The 20,976-nt window shown below is 40.5% G+C and overlaps 1 protein-coding gene across 1 annotated transcript in view; it reads right to left on the reverse strand.

Moving 5' to 3' along the window:
* Positions 1 to 20,976, reverse strand: part of LOC123026337 (protein Daple-like) — a 67,741-nt gene that overhangs the window by 39,937 nt on the left and 6,828 nt on the right. The window contains exon 3 of the mRNA XM_044435842.1: positions 10,808 to 10,916. Within this exon, the coding sequence (XP_044291777.1) occupies positions 10,808 to 10,916 (109 nt within the window). The remainder of the gene's footprint in view (positions 1 to 10,807; positions 10,917 to 20,976) is intronic.

Here is a 20,976-nt window from a genome sequence, read left to right on the forward strand (position 1 = left end):
CTAAGTAAGTAATTTTTTATGCAGGCCTCAGTTCACAAGGTTTAAACTCCTATTCTGTTTCCAGGTCAGATTGAAAAACCATTCTAAGAGTCTAAAAATCAATAGATGTGTCCTGTCTGGGATTCCATCTGCTTTAACAACTCAGGTGACAGGGGCTAGAAACAAATTCAGCAACATTTCTTAACTCTTGTAGAGAATTAGTTAACAATTGGTGGGAGCTGCCATGTACAGTTAGAAAGCACAAATATTTTTCTCATCAGCAACTGGATTCATTTGATTCCACGGAAAAAGGAGGGCTGAATATCCCCAGTGGAATAAGACAGTTAGAACAGTTTTAACTTATTACAAAAAAAACCAAAAACAAATAACCCATAGTCTGATTGGTTACTCAGATGCTACTGTATTTTGGAGGACAACCATCATAGGGCTGCCATAAGTTGGAGACAATTTGACGACACACAGCAACACCAAACAGTTTACTTTTTGAACTGTGACAAAAAACCACAGCTAATTCTGTACAGCATAAGCCCACCCCCAGTATCTCTGTAATCCAAAGGTAAAAACTGGACATAAACATGCAAACCACTCTTCTAGGAACTGCTCCCCTTTGTCCTGGTCTCCTATCAGCTTTACCTTCTGTTTCTAAAAGCCAGAGGTGTTTGCATGCACCTTTCAGATAAACCACAGCTACAAATCATGACTCCAGTCTCTTAGAGAATGGCCTGAAAACCACAGTCTGTGCTTTGCACACATTCAGGATTTCTTTCACCCCACAGCCATGTTAGTTTGTCACAGCAAAAACAAAGTGTCATGACGCCTTAAATACAAAAAGAAACTTAAAAGAATAAATTTGCTAGGTTTTCAGCTACAACACTCCTGTGTTTTTCTTTGACCCTATAGTTGTTATCTTAAAGCAGTCTGGATCCTGTCTCATCCTACACTTTTCCTTTCCACAGTGGAAATTCTCTGGAAAGGAAGCCGCACTTCTGCAGTGCCATTTCATGTAACACCACCAAGTTAGGTTCATCCTGAAGATCTGCCCTGACACTCTGCATCCTGAGGCTGGTGGGGAATGTTTGGGAGCACTGGGGGCGTACTGGACTGCTGCACTTTGAGACTGGCCCCCTGCAGTTCCAGCAATCCTCAGGGCCTCAGCTGAGCCCATCAGTGAACAGTGAAATCATCTGGTCTTGGACATCCAGCAGCCTTCTGGGGCATATCAGCAAGCCCTCTGGTGGGGGGTGGGCCATTTCCAGCAGGCTGCCCCCACAGGGGTGACAACAAAGGGGGTGTGCCCCTTCAGTCTGCTGCTTTGGGAAAGCACAAGGGTGAGGGTGCCTTACATGTTTTCCCTCATTTGACCCTTGGCAGTGCAATACCAGGTAGACGAAGATATGGCACTGGAAGAAGTGGCTTGTTAAGTGAAATGTGGCCCAGCCAGCTAACACTTGTGCCATGATCCACAGGTTTGATGGTTGCCATATCAGCCTGCCCTCACACCTCCAGATGCTCCTTTTAGATGTCAGGTAGTTTCAGAATGAACCACCCCCCCATCCATGAGTCAATAAAGAGAATCGGAAGATTCAACTACAAAGCACCAGTTCTGGCCCACTTGCACTGGGTATTTATATACTTCTGTGCCTGATTTAAAGTGCTGGTTTTAAGCTCTACATGGCTTGGGGCTACACCTGGATGCTATCATATGATTATCCAAGGTCTCCCTCCAACTGCCTCTTTCAATGGAGGCTTGGTTGGTGGCAATGAAGAAGAGGGCCTTCTCGGTGGTGTCCTCTAAATTTTGGAATAACCTTCCCAATGATACCCACCTTACCCCTGTACCCATCTGGTACCCACCTTACTATCCTTTTTGCAGCTGGCTAAGACTGTTCCCTATGCTGAGGCATTTAATATCTCTAAGTAGCAACTGGGGGACACTGTGAGCTATTTAAAAAGGCTGGGCTGTATTAAAATGTCCTGGCTGTTTATGTTGTTCAAATCTGCTTTTAAATTGTAGTGAGATGTTATATGTTTTACTATTATTTATATTTCATATTGTATTTTATAAATTGTATAGCACCTAGAGAGATTTGGCTATTGTGGGGTAGAGAAATAAAATTAATAATGAGAATAACGATAACAATTTTCACTTTATTTACTACCTGTGCTTGGAAAGCAGGCTCTGCAATCCTTAAAAAGCATGAAGAAATCCAACAGGACTTCATAGCCCACGTTCTCCTTACCTGCTTCATATAAAAACCAGGCGCCACTGCTTCAGTCATAAATGCCTTTGTAATGCAATGAAAAGATCAGAAGGCCACATGCAGGCCTAATTTTACTTGCTCAAACAACTTGAACCTTAATTTTATATGGTGGTTTTTAAGAGGTGTTTAAATCTGGTATTTGCCAAATATTGTTTCCATAAGCCAACAGATGCCTATAAGAGAGCAAGTCACCTGCTTCCATTTTCTAGTTAAGGATTCTTGTGGTTCCCAAGGGAGCACAGCCTTTTAAGTCTTGGGACAACACAGCTGTTCCAAATAAGCCAAGCATTAACCCTAAACTGACCTTTTCCTTCCTCTAACCCAATGAGTGTCAAAACAGTCTTAACACTATGGGCCTCTTGGTAACTACAGACTGGAGGCTGTACCCACTGCAGGTGATAACACAGAGGTCTTTTATGCATGACCCACATTTGTTTCAACTATCAATGGCTGAAGGTTGTTTATTTTGAAACAGTGCCTCACTGCAATTAAATTGTGGTACCTCATATGCAGCAACTCTGACAGCCAGTGACTGTTCCACAGAAACCTTTTCATTCTGTGGAATAAATTATTTATTAGCCAAATTAAAGCATGCTGAATTGAATGGCTTAATTTCCAAGTCCCCATCACAAAGCTGTATGCTGGGTTTTGAAACAGGCTGGTAAATATTGCCTAGCATTTATGTAACTCTCCAAAATTCCCAAATGCTTTATATATTTTCTTTGTAGGTCAAACAATAACCATCCTGTATGATAAATCCATGTTACCTACTTAACACAGCCACCTGAAAAACATGCTTTAAGAATTGCCAACACACTTCATCTCATTCACCTCAGATCTATATTAAAAGCACACTGTCCTGTAAATTAAGTTAAAATGTTACATAATTCCTCTGTATTTTCCACAGGTTTTCATAAGTTGTAAATCTGTGGTCAGGGACTATACTGTTTTACCAAATGGAGATAAGGCTTTGGGAGCCTTTTTCGCTGAGCTGCAGGATAAAAATACTTTCAAATAAATAAAACATAAAATGCCTGTAATGTAAATTGCAAATCTACTTGAAGTATGCAGAGTCTTTCCTAACTTCTAAAACATTTGTTATGTAGAATGTTATTGACCGGGAGGGAAACTGATAATCTGAATCTATCCAAGCAGCAACCTAGCTTGGTCAACTCAAACCAAATTACTCTGTAGTGAAATCTGAATTTTCTGGATTGTCCGGTAACAATTTCTTGAGCTTCTAATATCCATGCCATAAATCAAACAACAACTCGCAAGATAATATGGAACAAGATGAATTAAATCAAGTCCTCCATATCCTCACATCTTCTAAGCCTCTCAGTTTATATTAGCAGCCTCCTTAAAACCTTGAATATCTATGTTACAATCAAGTTCACAATTACGAAGTAGCAACCTTTCAATATACAGTTAGAAAGACCCTCAAGACACCCTACAAAACATTTGTTTCATTGTCACTGAATGGGCCTACTCACATCAAAATCAACTCTGGATTAAAGGTATACCAGTTCAGTCCACATAGCACCGGTGAATTAAAAAGTATGCAAGGTTGGATCCAGATTTAGTTATACTTAAGAATGCATTCATTGAAATAAAAAGAACATGACAACGGTGTGTAGCTGTACCATTGATACCAGTGGATCTACTCTAATATGACTAAACCATGTTTCCATAGGCTAGATTCCATGTTTGGAACACAACCACAGTAATACGTAGTGATATGCCAAAAGTCAAACCCGGCACATGCCCAAATCAGCATGGGCTAGGCAGGTCTGAGCTGCCACATACAGTCATGATTATGAGATCAAGTACCCCACTTAGCTCTATTTGAGAATGTGTGAAAACACACAAACAGAATCCTGTGACAAAGATCTGTCAAATTTATAGGGCTTGTATCAGCATGTTAACACACTAGACCTGTGCCTGGATTGTACCACTCCACAATCAAATCCAAGTGTCCCTCCACACAGAAAGCTATTTTATCAAAAAGAAGGTTTGCCTAAATCTCCATGACATCTACTTTCAATGCAGGGACCATTTGTGTATGAAGGGACCCTTCAGTGATGTGTGTTTCTGCCTCTATATGGCATGTTATTGCCCAGGCAGATTTCCTACATCATTCAGAACTAAGGCAACATACATCTGCAATGGGACTCACTCCCCTTTGTATCTAGGATTGCAATATTAGTTACCAAATTGGAGGAGTAGTACTTCTTTGTCTCCTCTTTCCTGTTCCACACAGACAACACACTAGGGTTCTAAGTCTGTATCCCTAGACTACCAGCTCTTCTAACATCTGGATCATATTGCTCTATATAAAAATATGATTTATATTAATAATATAGGGGCCAAGCATCCACTTAATAGATAAAAAAGCCCACAAGCAACAGCCAAACATAAAAATAAACTTTTGTCACAATTTTTATCCTGCCTCAAATCAGAATGGTTCGAACTTCTTTCATCTGTCACTGGTGTTCTTAGTACCACTCAGTTAAGTGTTAATAGATTAGCTGTCTTTAAGGAGATAAGAGTTGCTGGGAGACCACAACACTTAAGCCACTCGCTTTATGCACTCTGTTTGTCTCCTGTCTGGAACCATGGTACAATTATCTGCTTTGCACATCTAGGTTTAAACACTTATAATTCTCAGCACCAACAGGTCACATGTGGCAATGCATTCTCTCCATCCCAAGATCCTTTGAAGGTTAACGCAAAGCAAAATTAAGCAATTCAGGCCACAGAATTCAATAGCAAGCATCACATATAGGAGTAACCAAAGCACATAGGAATGGATGTGTCTATCAAGCTCTGTTTCTCTTTTCCTCATTTTTCCAAACAAGTTTGGTTTGCCCTGTACTTGGAGCACTTTTCTGAAAAGTTCTCATGAGAATTCATTCCCAAAGATGATCTCAGGGTTTGGATAGGTTCACATGGGACAAGAAGATCCTTCTTCATGACAAGACACTCGCCCTGCAAATGGGCTACACAGTGTGGAATGCTTGTGGACCAACGTACACTGCACCCAACAAATAACCAGGCTTAGCCTTCTGTCTCCCTCGGTCTTTCCATGGGACTCCTTCAAAAAATGAGAGAAAAGATGGTGACCACAAATGCACTGCTGTCACTATGGCAAATACCAAGCCAGTGACAGTTGCTTCAAGTGCCACCTGGGAATGTGGTGGAGCAGCTGCCACTAGTGGTGGCCAAGCCAAGTTCAGCATGGGGTGCTGTTTCTGCCAGGCTTGCAGTTTCCCTGTAGTCTGAACTGGGTCAATCACCTGGGTTTAGAGGATACAACTCACCGTGAATGCAATACCACCTAGAGCAAGCCATGGGTTGTCACAGTGGCTTGTTGTCCACAAACAAGCCACTTACAGAAGTGGTCCAGTTCTGCACAAAACAACCTGCAGTATAGGATGCTATAGTATTCAAACCTAGTCACTGTTTCTCCTACCCCCACACAGCTGAAATTTCAAATGATGTGCTTTGCTGATTCAGGCAGGAATCTCTATTATCTGAAGAGGTAAAGTAGAGATACACAGATGAAGCGCTACACGTCAGAGGCTGGTGACATGTAAAGCAGTCTCAGTCATTTTCCCAGGGTTTCCTAGCTAAGCATCACCATTGCCCTACTCCCAAAAAGCATTCCACTTTTGCCTGTACTTCAGCTAAAGCAAGTCATTTCACCATCAGACTGGACTACACTAAAAGATTTTATTATTTTTCCACCACTCCACCCCCTGCAATACTGGGAGATGAACAGATCCTCTGAAAGTTTTTTGGGATCACGTGGGAAAGTGAAGGGAAACTTCTGTTGCAGAAATCCACTTGTACAGCATTCATTTTAACCCAGCATTTCCAGCCCTTCAGTCTTTGTACAAGTAATTTTTAAAACAGAGAATAATTCTCCCTCCAGTGATGAAGAAAAGGGCATCAAAATTCCATAAATGTATTTTCAGATCCAATTTTGCAGAAAAAAATTAACAGCCTTAATGTCTCAGGTATCAGAGACAAAGCTAAAGGAATTTTATTTAGAGGTATAATTTCAGAGCCCTGCTCTCTTACCACCCCCACCCCAAAAAGGAAAAATACACAGGAAATGTTACACTCAGAAATTACAGAATAAATTTATAGTTGTCTTTTATAAAGGGAGAGAGGTAACCAGAAGTTTATTAATACTGCTTTCTTAAGAAGAATAAACACAAGGATTGTGACATAAGGAGGTTAAGAAGTGCTTGCTCTGTAATTTCATATGGCAAAGAATAACAAAGTGTTAAGGTGCCACACTTGTTTTTTTCAAGACATCATCCCATACAAGAAACACTGATTTAGCAACAAACTGGATAAAGGAAAAGCAACATCAAAAATGTGGCACTTATTTTTCACACACTTCCTTTGAGAAACAGCAGAACCCAGTTCTATTGTTTCCAAGGAACTTTTGTTTCCCATTTCCAAGCTGTAATTTAAATCAATCAAATTTTCACTTGGTAAATTGGCCCACCTCCTGCTATTAGATATTGTTTAAAATGCATTTTCCCAAGACTTTGAGTTGGTGTGTGCTTGTTTTGAAACCCACTAAAGACAAGAGGTTTCAAACTAATTATTCCGAGAATGACCAGATGGTACAACTGTTTTACACACCACACAACAGTATGTTTAATTTTGCTTTGAACTGAAGTATTTTCCATACCTTCCTAAACCCACATAGTTCAACTTCATTGCTTAAGAAAGCAGTAGCAAAATTGGCCTGGGATAGTGCCCTCATTTACACTCTGAGAGCATATAGCTTATTCCAAAGATAAAAGCACTACCTTGACAAAAGAGCAGCACAATTAAAAAATTGGAGACAGAGAGGGGAATGTTAAAGAAACAGAAACATGCTCAGTCTTGCCATTAGGTCTCTTGCCCTTATGAAATAAAGATGTCTACTATTTACTTTACATCAACAACTGGATTTATGAGATGGTTAAAAAAAGGCAAAGAAATTCAGTGGCCTGTAACTGGTGAGATGCTGAAACAGGTTAGCTGCTTGATTTAGAGTTATAGCTCCTTCCTCCAGCAACTTCTTTGGCTCTGTAGAAATCTATCTCAACAGCAAAGTAGTAAAGATGGTCGACAATTATCTGCCAAGATAGTAAGGTTAACTGCACCATAGACAGTGCAGACAGCCAACTCTTAGAAAGGACCTTGAGTGAAAGTCACAGCTTCTGCACATGACAGTGTGCTGGTACTGGTAAGGTTTTCCAATAATCCAGATAGCAAAAATGTCCATCTGACTGTGCCAGCCCACTATAGCTGCTCTTCTGTGATGGCATATTTAGTCCATTAAATGTTGAACATGGACATCCATTATGTTGTGCATGTAATGTGCTGTGGGGAAAACTTTTTTTTTTTTTTGCATATCTTGGGGGATACAAAGCTTGTATCTACTCCTGTCCTCTCAATTACTCAACCTAAGTAAGATACAGTGAAATATGCCTAATCTTTTTAGTAAAACACAACTGAATAGTAGCAATAATTTATACTCAACTGAGAGCCAAGCCTACTGGGAATCTCTCAAAGGAACATCAACTTGTAAAACTCTGTTGTGCTATGGGAACATTTACAGCATAAGCAAACTAGGGATGAACAATACAAGCCAGTTCCCAGACGCTACACAATGGAAGCACTTCACAAGGGAAGCTGCTCTAATTATTGAATTGAGGGAAGCATTATTGCTGAGGATGCTCAGAAATTAACCCTTCAATGCATCACATACCACAGATGGATATCCATCCATCCATCCATATCTTCTATTGTTTACTCAAAACAATATATGTAGATTAATCAACTTGCTGGTTTGCTTTTAAAAAAGTTCTCAGTCATTTCATCAAGCACTACCTGCAATGGTATTTCTATATACATTCATTATTGGTATTGTATTGAAAACTGTAAGTGGAGGTTAACAAAAGCTTTGATGCTACAGGCAAGAGTATAGGACAGGTCTGAAACATTCCATGCTTCATAATCCTCCGCACAACTTAATTCCCCAGTAAAATACAAATCAGTTTTGAGAAAAAGCATCATTTTAACATAATATTAAAATCTTGATGGTAAGGAAGATTAGAGTTGCTAACAAAAGGAACGAAACAGAAACAAAGAATAATTCAAGAAAAGGCTACGCCATTGTATTAAGAATAAATTGTGTATAATGGAAGAAACTTAAATTGACTAGTCTAACAGGACTTCAACCCAATACTGAATGGTAAGCACAGGATATGATTCTAGAACTGCAAAATAATATACTTTGTCAAAAACAATGTTCTAGCAATTCAGAATAAGACATGAATGGGAAGCAAATAGAGTGCAGAAATGCAACCCAAAAATATACTGCTTAAATGAAAGTTCAAAGAGCAAAGCTAAGCATCATTGCAGCATTCCGCAATGTCATTCTGCTAAAGCAAAGTATGCTGCAATAGTGTAAGAGATTACTATTGTAGTGTACATTGCTAGGGCAACATAATTTATGTTAGTGGAATGACAGTGTCAGATTCTGCCCCACAGGCATTCTGCAACATGGGGTAAATGGCACCCTACTAGCTCTCATTCAATCCTGTAATTTTGACCTATGTAGTCCTACTAACTAGCCCTTCTAATACATTGTCACAAAGACCCTAATCTAAAATACCTCCAAATTTCAGCATCTTGCTGTTATTCTTTTTCCTTATAAGCCCAAACATGCCCAGAGCACAAGTGTACACCAAAATATTCACAGGATTAGTTGTATGAGGTACTTTTTATACCCCAAGCAAAGAAATGAAAGAAGGTTTAATACACATCATCTTGTTTTCTTTTTAAAGCTACAGCTTTTAGCTAAAACATCCGGCAAACAGATTTAAACTACACTGAAGAAAAACTTTGTTTTGATTTTTTTAAAGCTAGTAGAATAAATTATTGTTATGCAGAGAAAAGGTAAATGAATCAAGGAATGTTATGCAGATTTTCTTGTTTTCCACAACCTCAGGAAGGATTAAACCATAAATTACCTGTGGTTGCTGACAGCTGAAAGCAGTTCTTACACTGACTGAAAACTTCAGCCAGAACAAAGGTTTTTTATATGTGGCATTTGTCTTCCCTGAGGTAATTTCACCTGGGATAAAATAGACCACAACTGCAAGTAATGCAAGTTTTTTCTTAACCAAGGATTAAAGAACTCTACCACTGGTATCTTTCCAAAAGTTTGAATATGGTTGGAAGACATGGGGCACCTGGCACATTTTCTGCAACATTTGTAACCATTTCCAACTCATTTGAGATTGGCTGAAATCAGGTAACTCTGAGACCTTTAACAAATCTGTAAAGGAATCAACCTCAGAATTTGAACCAAAACCATTTTACATTTCTACAAAATGTTTCCACCAGTTTTTCTTTCAGACAATGCAGGAACCAGGATTTTACCACAAAGTATGGTTTATGTGCTAGCAGTGTCCAAAATGAAAATAGATTGAATTGTTTTGAATCAAATATTTCCAATCTGATGGTATGATCATACACTGTCAGATAATTTAAGTAGCTGAAGCCCAAAATTCCCCATCCATGAAGTAATCTTGCCAGTTTGAGATGTGCCTATCCAGGTGGACAGAAAATGTTAGATAAGGATCAGTGCTTTGCATCAGCTTAATAAGAAAGTGTTGTTATGATACACTATCATAGAATCATACAGTTGGAACGGGCCTAGAAGGCCATCAGGTCCAATCCCCTGCTCCATGCAGGAATCAAATCAAGCATCCAGATTCTAACCAGGCCTGACCCTGCTTAGCTCCCACGATCAGGCATGTCAGGCTATTAACATGCCAATGCCACCTTCCTTGCAGAAGAAAGTATTTCTATATTTCCTACTTTAGGATTGACATTTAGTTCTGATTTTAAAAAAAATCTTACCAATTACCCATTTTGTGAAAGCATTCTTGCAGAATAGGAATGGAAATCTTCTTAAAATATAAGCATAGAGATTACCCTTATTTTGAATATGCCTTTCAAGAATGCCAGTTATGCAAAGCAAAAGGCTTCCCATATATAGTTTTCAATGCATTTTAAATCGAAGGTGTCAGAAAAGAGTTAGCCCAGCTAGGAGGAGTGTGTTGTGCAAGATCATTCCTTACTGATCAAAGCTTGATGCTCAAACAGGAAATCCTTTGAATAGCCAACATGTCAAGGTTACCAACAACCACACTGCGTGCAACAAGCTCATTGCTTGGAGCTAACTTATTCTGGCATGTTCAAAGGAATATCTGTGTTTATCTAAAGAGATTTCCAAGAATCTACCCAAAACTATTTCACAGGTGGTATTAAACAATTTGAGCAGTTTTGTAGAACTATATACATTTCCCCCTTAAAACACACATACCTCTCACACACTACAATGAACTGCATTAACTGAAAATATTTCAGCAAACATAAAACTTCCTCTTCATTTCCTGTGCAAGTCTCTCACAATGACTCTAACAGATATACTTTAGTATTGCCAGTAAAATGTACAAAGAAAATACCTGATAATATGTCTTGATGTTTCTGACCAAGATAGTGAGGTTTTGAATCCGGAGGTTGGTATCATTGTTGACATGCTCATTGACACGCTGGTTGGTTGGCCTTGGATCTCTACAAAACAAAGATTAGAATTTTAGAAAGTAAAAGGGACTTGGGAATCAAACCACCATTAAAAGACACTCTTTCCCAGGCACCCCCTCAAATCTTACTTGCTCCTTTGCTGCCTCACCCCACCTTCAAATCTCCCCATACATTCCTAACTCCCCCTCCTCCTCCTCACAAAGTCATCCTACAAGGTGCACAGAATGAAATCCTAACTGTATTGAGTCAGTACTGCATTTTCTAAACATCCTCTCCTCAGACAGATTCAGTGCCTTGCCTAAGTACTCACACGCCCCTTTGACTTTTTCACATCCTGTTGCATTACAACCTGGAACAGAAAAGGATTTAATTGGCCCAAGTTGCGCGACACTGTGAAGGTGCGAAGCATATTATTGTGGCACAGAAGTTAAGCAAATAAGATGAAAGTAGCACTTGTATAAGTACATAAGAACCACCGTGCAGGGCCAGACCAAGGGTCTACCGAATCCAGCATTCTGCTCACACAATGGCCAACCAGCCCCCTGTGGGAAAACCACAAGCAGGACACAAAAATATTATTCATTTCTTGTCTATACTGCCCATAGTCAAACCTCTCTGGGTGGTTTACAACAAAGAATACAAGCATGCTCTCCCTCCCATTATCCCCAGCAAGCCTGATCCTCTTGTTTTGGAGAATGAACTGGAAATATGGAGTATACTATTTCAAAGTAGATATGGGGAATGGTTATTTTTTTGATGATAATCAACCCACTGAAAAATTCCCCTTTACTCTTCTGTTCCTAACCTGCTACCCCCTTCAAAACACAGGACATTAGAATCTCACTAATTTACCTCACCTGCAGTGTGCAGTGATGCAGCCCATCCTCCGACCCTCCCTGAAGAATCTGTCTACTTCTGGTGTAGATCAGGCAGAAATTATTCTGCACTATCCCCAACTTACTATATGCATTATTATTACATTACATTTCTATATTGTCCACAGCTGAAGCTCTCTGGACAGTTCACAACATTTAGGTCACCCATCTAGAGTTCAACCAGGCCCAACTCTGCTTAACTTTCAAGATTAAGCAGTTATCAGGCCCTTCAGGCTATACAGAAGTTTTATGTGCTATAAAACATAAAGGCATGATCAGCTGTGCAGTAAAGTTAGAGACATTGAATGTTGTGGCAAAGATTGGCATTATGTGGTCTTCATTTAGACATTTATTTATTAAATCAAAGAAATTAAGGACTAGGAAGCTGGCCTACTGTATTTACAGTCTCAGTTGCATAACATTGGTGTAAGAGAATGCTTATTTTCAGCTGTACATCTGGAAGTTTCTTGCCTTATGCAAAGTCTAGCAGATCCACTATAAAAAACCTCAAATTATCAGTTTAGGACTGATTTACACAACATGTTTTCCATCCATGCAAACAGTTCTAGAGTTCCTCAAATGAGTATAGGCCAAGGGTTCAAAAATATGCCCAAAAGCATGTCCCTGACTGGGGCGCAGGGAGGGTTTGTCCACTGGGACTCAGTCTGCCAACTGGGAATTTGCCCACTGCCTTCCTCCTGCACTGTGACCCAGCAGCGGGTGTTAGGTAAGCAGGTGCTGAGCAAGAAGCACACTAACTGCTCACAAACAAAAGCAAAGCTCTCATTACAGGGCGCTTAATCTGATTCATCCACAAGCAAGAAATAAGATGCATAATAATAACTTTTAAAATTACAGCAGGTGATGATAAAGTGCTTCAGGCTTTCAAAGATGTCTGAGAAAGATTACCAACAAAAGGTTTTCAATTCTAGGTTGTTAAACCTGTGGCTTGTTAAATTGGCTTCATCACAAAAGACATGATTTGGCCTTGAAGCAAGAGAATTAGACACTTGATTCTCATCTACTCACAGTTTGCAGCTTCCCTTTTCACTCAGACATAGTCACTTTCTTAACTGCCAGCAATTTTTTCACAAGTTTGGGGGTAGGGAAAAAAGGAGGAATGGAGAGACCTTTGTCATAGTTGGCAGAAAGAATGGGGCAAGATCTAACTTCCAAACCTCTCTTTCTTAGCTTTTGACAAAACATGCCCAGTGACCAACCTGGCATCTTTCAGACAACATGCTAGGAGTGTAGTCCAAGACATCTGAAGGGTACAGGTGGGAAAGACTGCCTGAGAAAGTCAGAAATATTTCCATCACACCAACAGGAAACAATTTACTCCTGCAACCCTCAAAATGCTCCAAAGGGATAAACTGTTCTCACTCCTGGTCATCTTTGTCAGTGGAGGCTGGACTGTTCCCTCTCCATTTCCAGGGGCAGTTGAACAGGATTTAGTTTCCACCTGGATGGTAGGATTTACTCCCCTCTCCTGGGAGGAATTGCCAGCTAACAATTTACAAGCAGTGGGAAACTACTGAGATTCAGCTATATCTCTTCGCTTTCCCTAGAAATCTCAGCCATACAGCCCTAAACTAGAATCCCCCAATTTCCACAGGGACCTCCAATTGTGCCCACAAAGGGGCTCCCAGAGTGAGGTCCCCACCGACTTAAAATATTTGCTTTTAGTTTCTTTAAATGCACATATATATGATTTACAAGAAATGCATACTACTTTCTAGGGAATCATACACAGGCTTCAACAAGAACAGTTCAAATAAGAATCTATTTGAAGATGGCATCTGTACACCACTCATTCATATACATAAAAAGCTTTCAATCCATTGCACTATAGGAAAATAGAATTTATCTTTCCAATTTTGCAAGTTTTTAGCTGTACAAGGAGTACAAAGAATTCATTTTCACTCTCACTTGTTAATTTCCATGAAGCAAATAAGTAACTTTTAAAAGTGTGTGTGCTGGGCAGTATTTAAGATTAAATACAGTATTTTCTGGCATAAAATGTACATGTAATAACTTCATTCCAGAAAGAAGTTACATACTGAACATTGCCAAGTCATATGCCAATAAACAGCATTAGGTGTACTGAATGGCGAGCAGTTACCCAAGTTCAACAATCCCTTGTTAGAGAGATGCTGTGGCATCCAACAGACACGAAACCAAACATTTTTGCAGAATAAGATGCAGTCTGAGATGCATAAAAGTGATAGGCAGGTACTTAAGTATGTTGCAGGGATACCACAACAGTTTCTCAAACGCCCAAATATCCCCATGGACCCAAAGAGGTCAGAGACTCTGTCTTAAACAAAGGAGAGCAGCATGCCCTAATCATCACTTTCCGCTTCATAATTGTGCTATTTTTTAAGATAACGTTATTAATAATGTCACATCTCATCATATTTTATTGCTATATTGTTGCTTGGCTGCTTTGGGCAGACACAGTCCAGAATTACAGGATATAAGTATTTAAAATATAATAAATATTGTTTTCCCCCAATCAGGTCTAAAGCAGTAAGTGGGATGAACAAATAAGAACATCTATAATTACGGTGCTGCTTTTTACAGCATTGTTTTGTTTGTGAAATTCTGCAGGCCACCTTGAATGCCATGTCTTGTAGAAAGCAGGGATAAGAAAATAATTTAAAGAGCTAATGGTGTTGCCAAATGCTGTCTCTACCTACCTACCTACCTACCATCTTCTCCCACCTACACACACTCAAGGGGCTCCCCATATTTGTGCCTGCCTGCAGGTTGGAGAGGCGCTTCTTAAAGGGAGTTAGCTGGTATTACTTTTGAGGTACAACACAAAGAAAAAAGAAACAAATACATGCTCAAATTCAGTTTCAGATTTACCAGTCTTTTCTGTTGCATCATGATTTGATAACACATTATAAGAGCACTGAATCTGATGGTCTCCATTATGTATTTATTAAGTTACTAAGAGGCTGTTAGGGAAATTCAATTAAGGTGTTAATGGCTAATTAGATGAGAAAAGAATATAATTTTCCCTCCTGTGTAGTTCCATTAAGCTGTTGCGAATACAATCAAGAGAATCCTCAGAAATTCTGAGAAACACACACATACACATTCTGCAGAATGCTCAGAAATACACCCAAAATATATCTGCAGCAATGCATACAGATTCAACAGAACTCTCAAAAGAAATTCAGAGAAATGCACATACATCCATATCCACATACATCCATATCCCTGTGCATAGCAGCCACATGACATTCTATTAGGAAATTAGCTCCTTTCAATCTTATTCTCACAACAGCAACCCTTTGAGGTAGGCTAGGCTGAGAGTCTTTGACGAGCCCAAAGTCACCCAGTGAGCTAAGTGGGGACTAGAACTCAGATCACCTAAGTCCTCAATCCTGCACACTACACTGGTTCAAACCTTTGCACATGTAAAGCACATGTATATTTTGAATATATACAGAGCAAGGCAGCTCTGTAGATGGTAGACAGATACCCAAGTATTTTGAGCAAACCAATAAATGCAATGACAGCTGCAGAGGGAAGCCTTTACCATCAGCCACTGCTGCATCATGGGACAATCAATGCCCACCACTCCCATTAGCCATCAACTTAACTATACATGCTAGGGTTTATGGAACTTGTAAGCCAAAACATCTAGAGGATTGCAAGTTGCTTATCCTTGCCCTATGGCATCTCTGCCTTCTCTAAGAAGTTCTTGCATTTCTCACTTCTATCAAACTTGGATTTTTTTCTATAATTGGCTGGAGAAATGGGACCTGGCATAAACTTAGAGATGTTTTCAAGTTATTATAAACTGATTTGAATATGATTATAGAATGTTAAAAAAATATGTAGCAGGGGGTTGACCCAGTAAATCCAATGTATGTGAGAATTGATGTTTTTAGTATTAGTTTAAATTTTAATAAAAAATAAATAAAAAGAAGACGTTCTTGCATTTCTCCATTGTCCCAGATAGTATCTAGCACTGCAACCATGCACTTTTCCATAGAAACACACAAAAACTGCAGTTATACCATGAGACATGACATGACCTCCAGACATTTTACAAGCACAGTCATGGGCACAGTGAACTGTATTTTAGTTCATTTGTCTCAACTGCAGAAGATCTGGTCTTCAGGTCTTTGTCTCCCAAGTAGTCTGGCCACTGAATGCTGGACACCATCCAAACCTCCAGTTACATGCATGCTGCACGGAGTGTCAGGTTCACTTTTGAAATTCTGAATGCCAAAGACAAGGAGTGGAGCTTGGGGAGACCAAGACAAGGGGAGAGGATGTTTCAAAGAGACGCTCACATTTCTCTTCTGGCTATTAAACAGAGTCGGTACCCATTAACTTACTGCCCTGAGTCAGAGGGAGGAGGGAAAAGGGAAAAAAACGAACCTATTTTGGATGCTTGGCACCTACTGTAGATTTACTATCATCATGAAAGATAAATGACTTCCGATGGCTGATTTTCTATTGCTTGTTATTATATTACAGTGCCAAGTACTGGAAAGGGTATGATGGAAAAACAAGCTCATGTCTAAGCTTTATGCTAAAAAATGCAGAGATTAACTGAAATACCAAACAGATAGGGTAATGGTTTTTGTTCAAAGCACAGGAAAACTTTCAGGCAGGTGTGTGCACTATTTCTGGGAATCCTTTCTACACACTGACCCTTTTGCTGAGGGACCCTGGCACAGGGTACCACATTCCAGGGCCTGTTCTAGCCAGTTCAAGAACACTTGTCTTTGGGAGGAAGGAGCTAAGTTCCTTACAGAAATAAAACAAGCAGGGCTCAAACTCAGTACATGCACAGCAGTAGCCAGAACTGTCTAAAATAAACCAAGAGTGGGCTCCAGAACAAACTAATATTGTTCTATACCCTAATATTTCCAAGCTATAACTTTGTTTTTTTGCTACTTTGGCATTTCTTCTTCTGATGTTTTATTGAGCAGCATCAGACAGGTGTTTTATTGAGAGGCGACTGCTAAGCCATACTGTGCAAAGTACAAGAAAGGCTGTTTTAATGTCTGGCCTAATACTGCATTCATGATGGTTTGGTTCTGGGCTGCTGAAAGCATGTCTCTCAGCAGAGGAGACACAGCTGGTGAACTTGTCTCATTCTGATTCCAGCATTATTTACGGGCTGCTGAGATGAGTCACTGCTTTCTAGTTGTCTTTATTAGATGGGACCTACACAGTTATTGCTGTCTCTAGCTAATTACAAATGAACACTTTTTAATCTGTAAAATGCAACAGGTGTTAAATGAAACTCCCAGCATTAGCAACTCTTGGAAAACTTCTCCATGGCCATTCCAACCAGACAACAATGTTGGGAACTTACAGTGGCAAAGGAATGCAAGGAAGCCTGTGCATGTTTGACAACTGCCCTTTTTACCTTCATCATGTTCACTGAGAACCAACCATCTTTTAATCCATTCACAGGTATTTTACTGGCCTGACAGAACTAGTTAGGAATCTGTGAGATTATGTTCATTGGCAAACTGCAGGTTAATTAAGCCACAATTGCAGGAATACATGGCAAGTTTAAGTAATCTTCAATTAATTGGAATGCACTATGGAAAGCGCTCCCCAGAGAGGTCCACCTGGTGCCGTTGTTATATGCTTTTCGGCGCCAGGTCAAGACCTTTTTATTTTCCTGTAATTTTAATGTTTAAATATGTTAACTATGTTTTATCCTCAGTTGTGAATTATTATGGGTTTAAATGTATTTATTGGGTGTTCTGTTTGTAAGCCATCCAGAGACGCACAATGTAATTGGAAGGGATAAAAAATATCCAAATAAATAAATATTAACCTACCTACAAACCTCCAGTTTCCAGTAGCAAACTATGAATGCAAATTTGTAGCTTGTTACTGTCACAGCTGAACCCAGGCTTTTTGGGTTGTTTAGAGGGACAACACACATCCTTACAAATTTATTAACTCACAATTTGCCATTATTACATGCAGATAACATTAGAGAAAAACAGAGTTCTCAGTGACAGTGTTGGACTTGTCATAATGGGAGAATTCAACAGCCCCATCCCCTGAAACAGTAGAAGAGACTTGGGTTTTCAGCCTGTCACCTGGGAACTGTTCATAAAACATTAAGGACAGACAATAGGCAAAGAGGCATGCCTGTGAAATACAGGAGGGATAGAAGCAGATTCCCTTACAGGTATCTATTTGCCTGCTGTTCTTTTGTTCAGCCTGAGCTGAATAACTATGTTCTTCAGAACTCCCAGGCCAACACAAACCACAGATCCAGCATGCTCTCTCAGATGCCATCCAGACAAAGACCTCTGGAAAATGCACAATCAGAAGATGATGGAGAGATCCCAGATTTTCTTCCTTCAAAGTATAACTGGCCCTCCACATTTCCACGTTTTCCCCACAAAAGTGGAAAACCTGTGAATATCTCTAGCATCCCCAACCTTAACTCTTAATACAGTTGAACTTACATGTACTGGATTACTTCTCCCCACTGTCCCATATCTTCACTCCCACTGGTTGCAAGACAGCCCCAAAATCCCATTTAATTATTGATAGCAACCTCATAAAAAATCAAATCCACAAAAGTTAAATCTGCAAGGTTCAATGGAACTCTGAATTAAATACCTTTACTTACAGACTAGAAAGCATAAAAATGTTAAAGCTATCCTTACATTCCCTCCTCTGCCGCACACAAATGTAATGACAGCCATTTTCCAACCTGGTCCCTCCTGACATGCTAGCTGCAGATAATGGGAGTTGTAGTATAATACATCTGGGGGTGATCTAGTTGGGAAATCCTAACAAAAACCATTCACAGGATGAAGTAGCCAAACAAATACTTTCTCATCTCCCAGGGATCCCCAAACTGTTTTTTATAATCCCTGTCCTCTCACATGGGCAAGGTTCATTCCTTCTTCAGGCAGAAGTAGTAATACACACATAGGTTGTGGATAATGAAACAACTGGAGAGAAATGATGGACTGTTATGGCTTCTAAACAAAGCAGAAGCCAGACCGCTATGAAGGCACAAATGCCTCTTCTTTTAGAAGTATGACTCTTTACCATTAGGACTAATAAGCACTCATAAACTAATTCCCCACAAATTTGTCCAAACCCTGCACTAGGTCCAGGTTCAGTTATGGACTGTGTGAAACAGGCCCAGGTCCAGCTCTGATTTCTGGGTTGGGGGTGGGGGCATCTGTGCAGGCTACCTTCAGCCAGCTTTCCAGCACTGCCTCATGGGCAGCCCCTCCTACATACCCACTGGTGACAGCACCCCTACTACAGGGATGCTGGGTAAGCCTACAAGCAAGCGCAAGGGGTCAGGAGCATCCTGGGGGCCAGCTGGCAGCATCTGCTTCACATCTGGCAGCCCTGGGGGGCCCACTGGAGAGCAAGGGGCACAGAAAATACAAAACTCCACTCTGCCAATGCCAATTCTAGCATCAAGACTAACTTTATTTTAATTGTTCTGACCCTACTGGAAGTTTCAGTGGAAGGGATGCGCCCTAGATTTTTAGGAAAAAGAGTAACTTTTCCATATCAAAATGCCAATCATTTCCAAGCCACGTGAACCATCCTAGTTCTTGGGCCATGAGTTGTTCTTCAGATTTGATGATAAATATGTTGAGAGAGTAGCCACAGACTGTGAGAAAAAGCATTTCTGCATGAAATCTTCCTGGGTACTTTGGTATTCCAAACCGGCCTTCCCGCAACCTGGTGCCTTCCATTTATACCCAACCTTTCTCCTCTTGCAAGGAGCCCAAGACAGCTTACACAGTCCTCCTCCTCTCCATTTTATCCTCACAACAACCCTGAAAGGGAGGCTAAGCCCAGAGGCACTGACAGGCCCAAAACCATTAGTGAGCTTCCTGGCTGAGTCCAAGCCCCAGTTCTACACACCAACCATTACACCATCTTGTGTCAACTTAAATGAGAATTGTTTTTAACAAGTAGAAATGTGATGCCCAACACTCCTGGGCATGTGGCATGCAACTGCTCTTGTTCTTTCAGGTGCCCATCCTGGACCGCAGGGTGCGGAACCATAACAAGATAGCTAAAAGCTGCTTCCCTAACAGAGGCACAGCACTACAGAAAGTACCAGCAAGTAGCCATGAGAGGTGGAGATATTGCTGCTATTTCTTCACAATATATGACAGGGGTGGCCAAGCCAAGGCTCGTGAGCCACATGTGGCTCTTTGAGTTTGTTCTGCGGCTCAGAGGGGCCAAAATAAGCCAACACAATATTCTTGTTTGCGCCTTTTTCCTTGGTCCCAAGCAGAACATCTTCCAGTGAAGTCGCTGTACCAAGGCACTGCCATTCTCTAACCCTCAACCAGCTGTGGGGGCGTCTGTGATTGCCCAATGGGGGTTTCAGCTTGGGACAATGGAAGTGAGGTAAGAGAAAAACAAAACTGCACGTCTAGTTTAGAGCTACTGTGACGAGTCCTTTGCTTGGCTTCACCTTTGCAGAGGCCATTAGAGAAATGGTACGGACCAAAGTGGACTGCAGAGGGACTGGAGCCTATTGGAAAGGCAACCATTTGCTTCTTACGTGGCCCATGTTTCAAAATAGCCAGGAGGCTCCACAGAGCTTGTTTGGATGCTGTCATTTGACTTCAGCCTACCTCAGAGGGTTCCTGTGTAGCTAAAATGGCGGTTTTCAAGTGCACCATCCTGAGCTACTTTTTTAAAAAAGGGCAACACAATTGTAACCTATGATTGGTAAAGGGCCTCTTCTTACTAAACAAGCTGATTGGATGTCTCGTTGTTCCTTGGCTTGGGGAAGGGTTTGTTGCGGATAGTATCTATGCAGCAAGTAAACCTCTTATCTGCAGTATGTCTCTTGTAGCAATGTCTGTCTGGTCATAATAAATAAATATTTGTTCACGTCTCGCAGTTCTCAAGCATCTGACATTGACAGTATGTGGCCCTTCCACTGAGCAAGTCTGGCCACTCCTGATACGTAATTTTCCTTCTTCTGATTTCTTCCTACCACTGCACCACCAAACAAAACAAGCCCCGGATTAACACTCTGGCTATGAGACTACACAGTTCCTGTTGAATGACCAGAAGACAGAACAGTTATGCAGCATCCCATGAAGCTAATATGTATCCCATGAGTTCAGAGAAATGTAGGTTGTCACGAAGATATTAGTCAAGGGTTGTGCATTACCTGGTAGAGAAACTTACTGAAAGGGCATGTTGCCTATGCG

This window comes from Varanus komodoensis, unplaced genomic scaffold (assembly GCF_004798865.1).
Source record: "Varanus komodoensis strain SLA01 unplaced genomic scaffold, ASM479886v1 scaffold3, whole genome shotgun sequence".
NCBI lineage: Eukaryota > Metazoa > Chordata > Lepidosauria > Squamata > Varanidae > Varanus > Varanus komodoensis.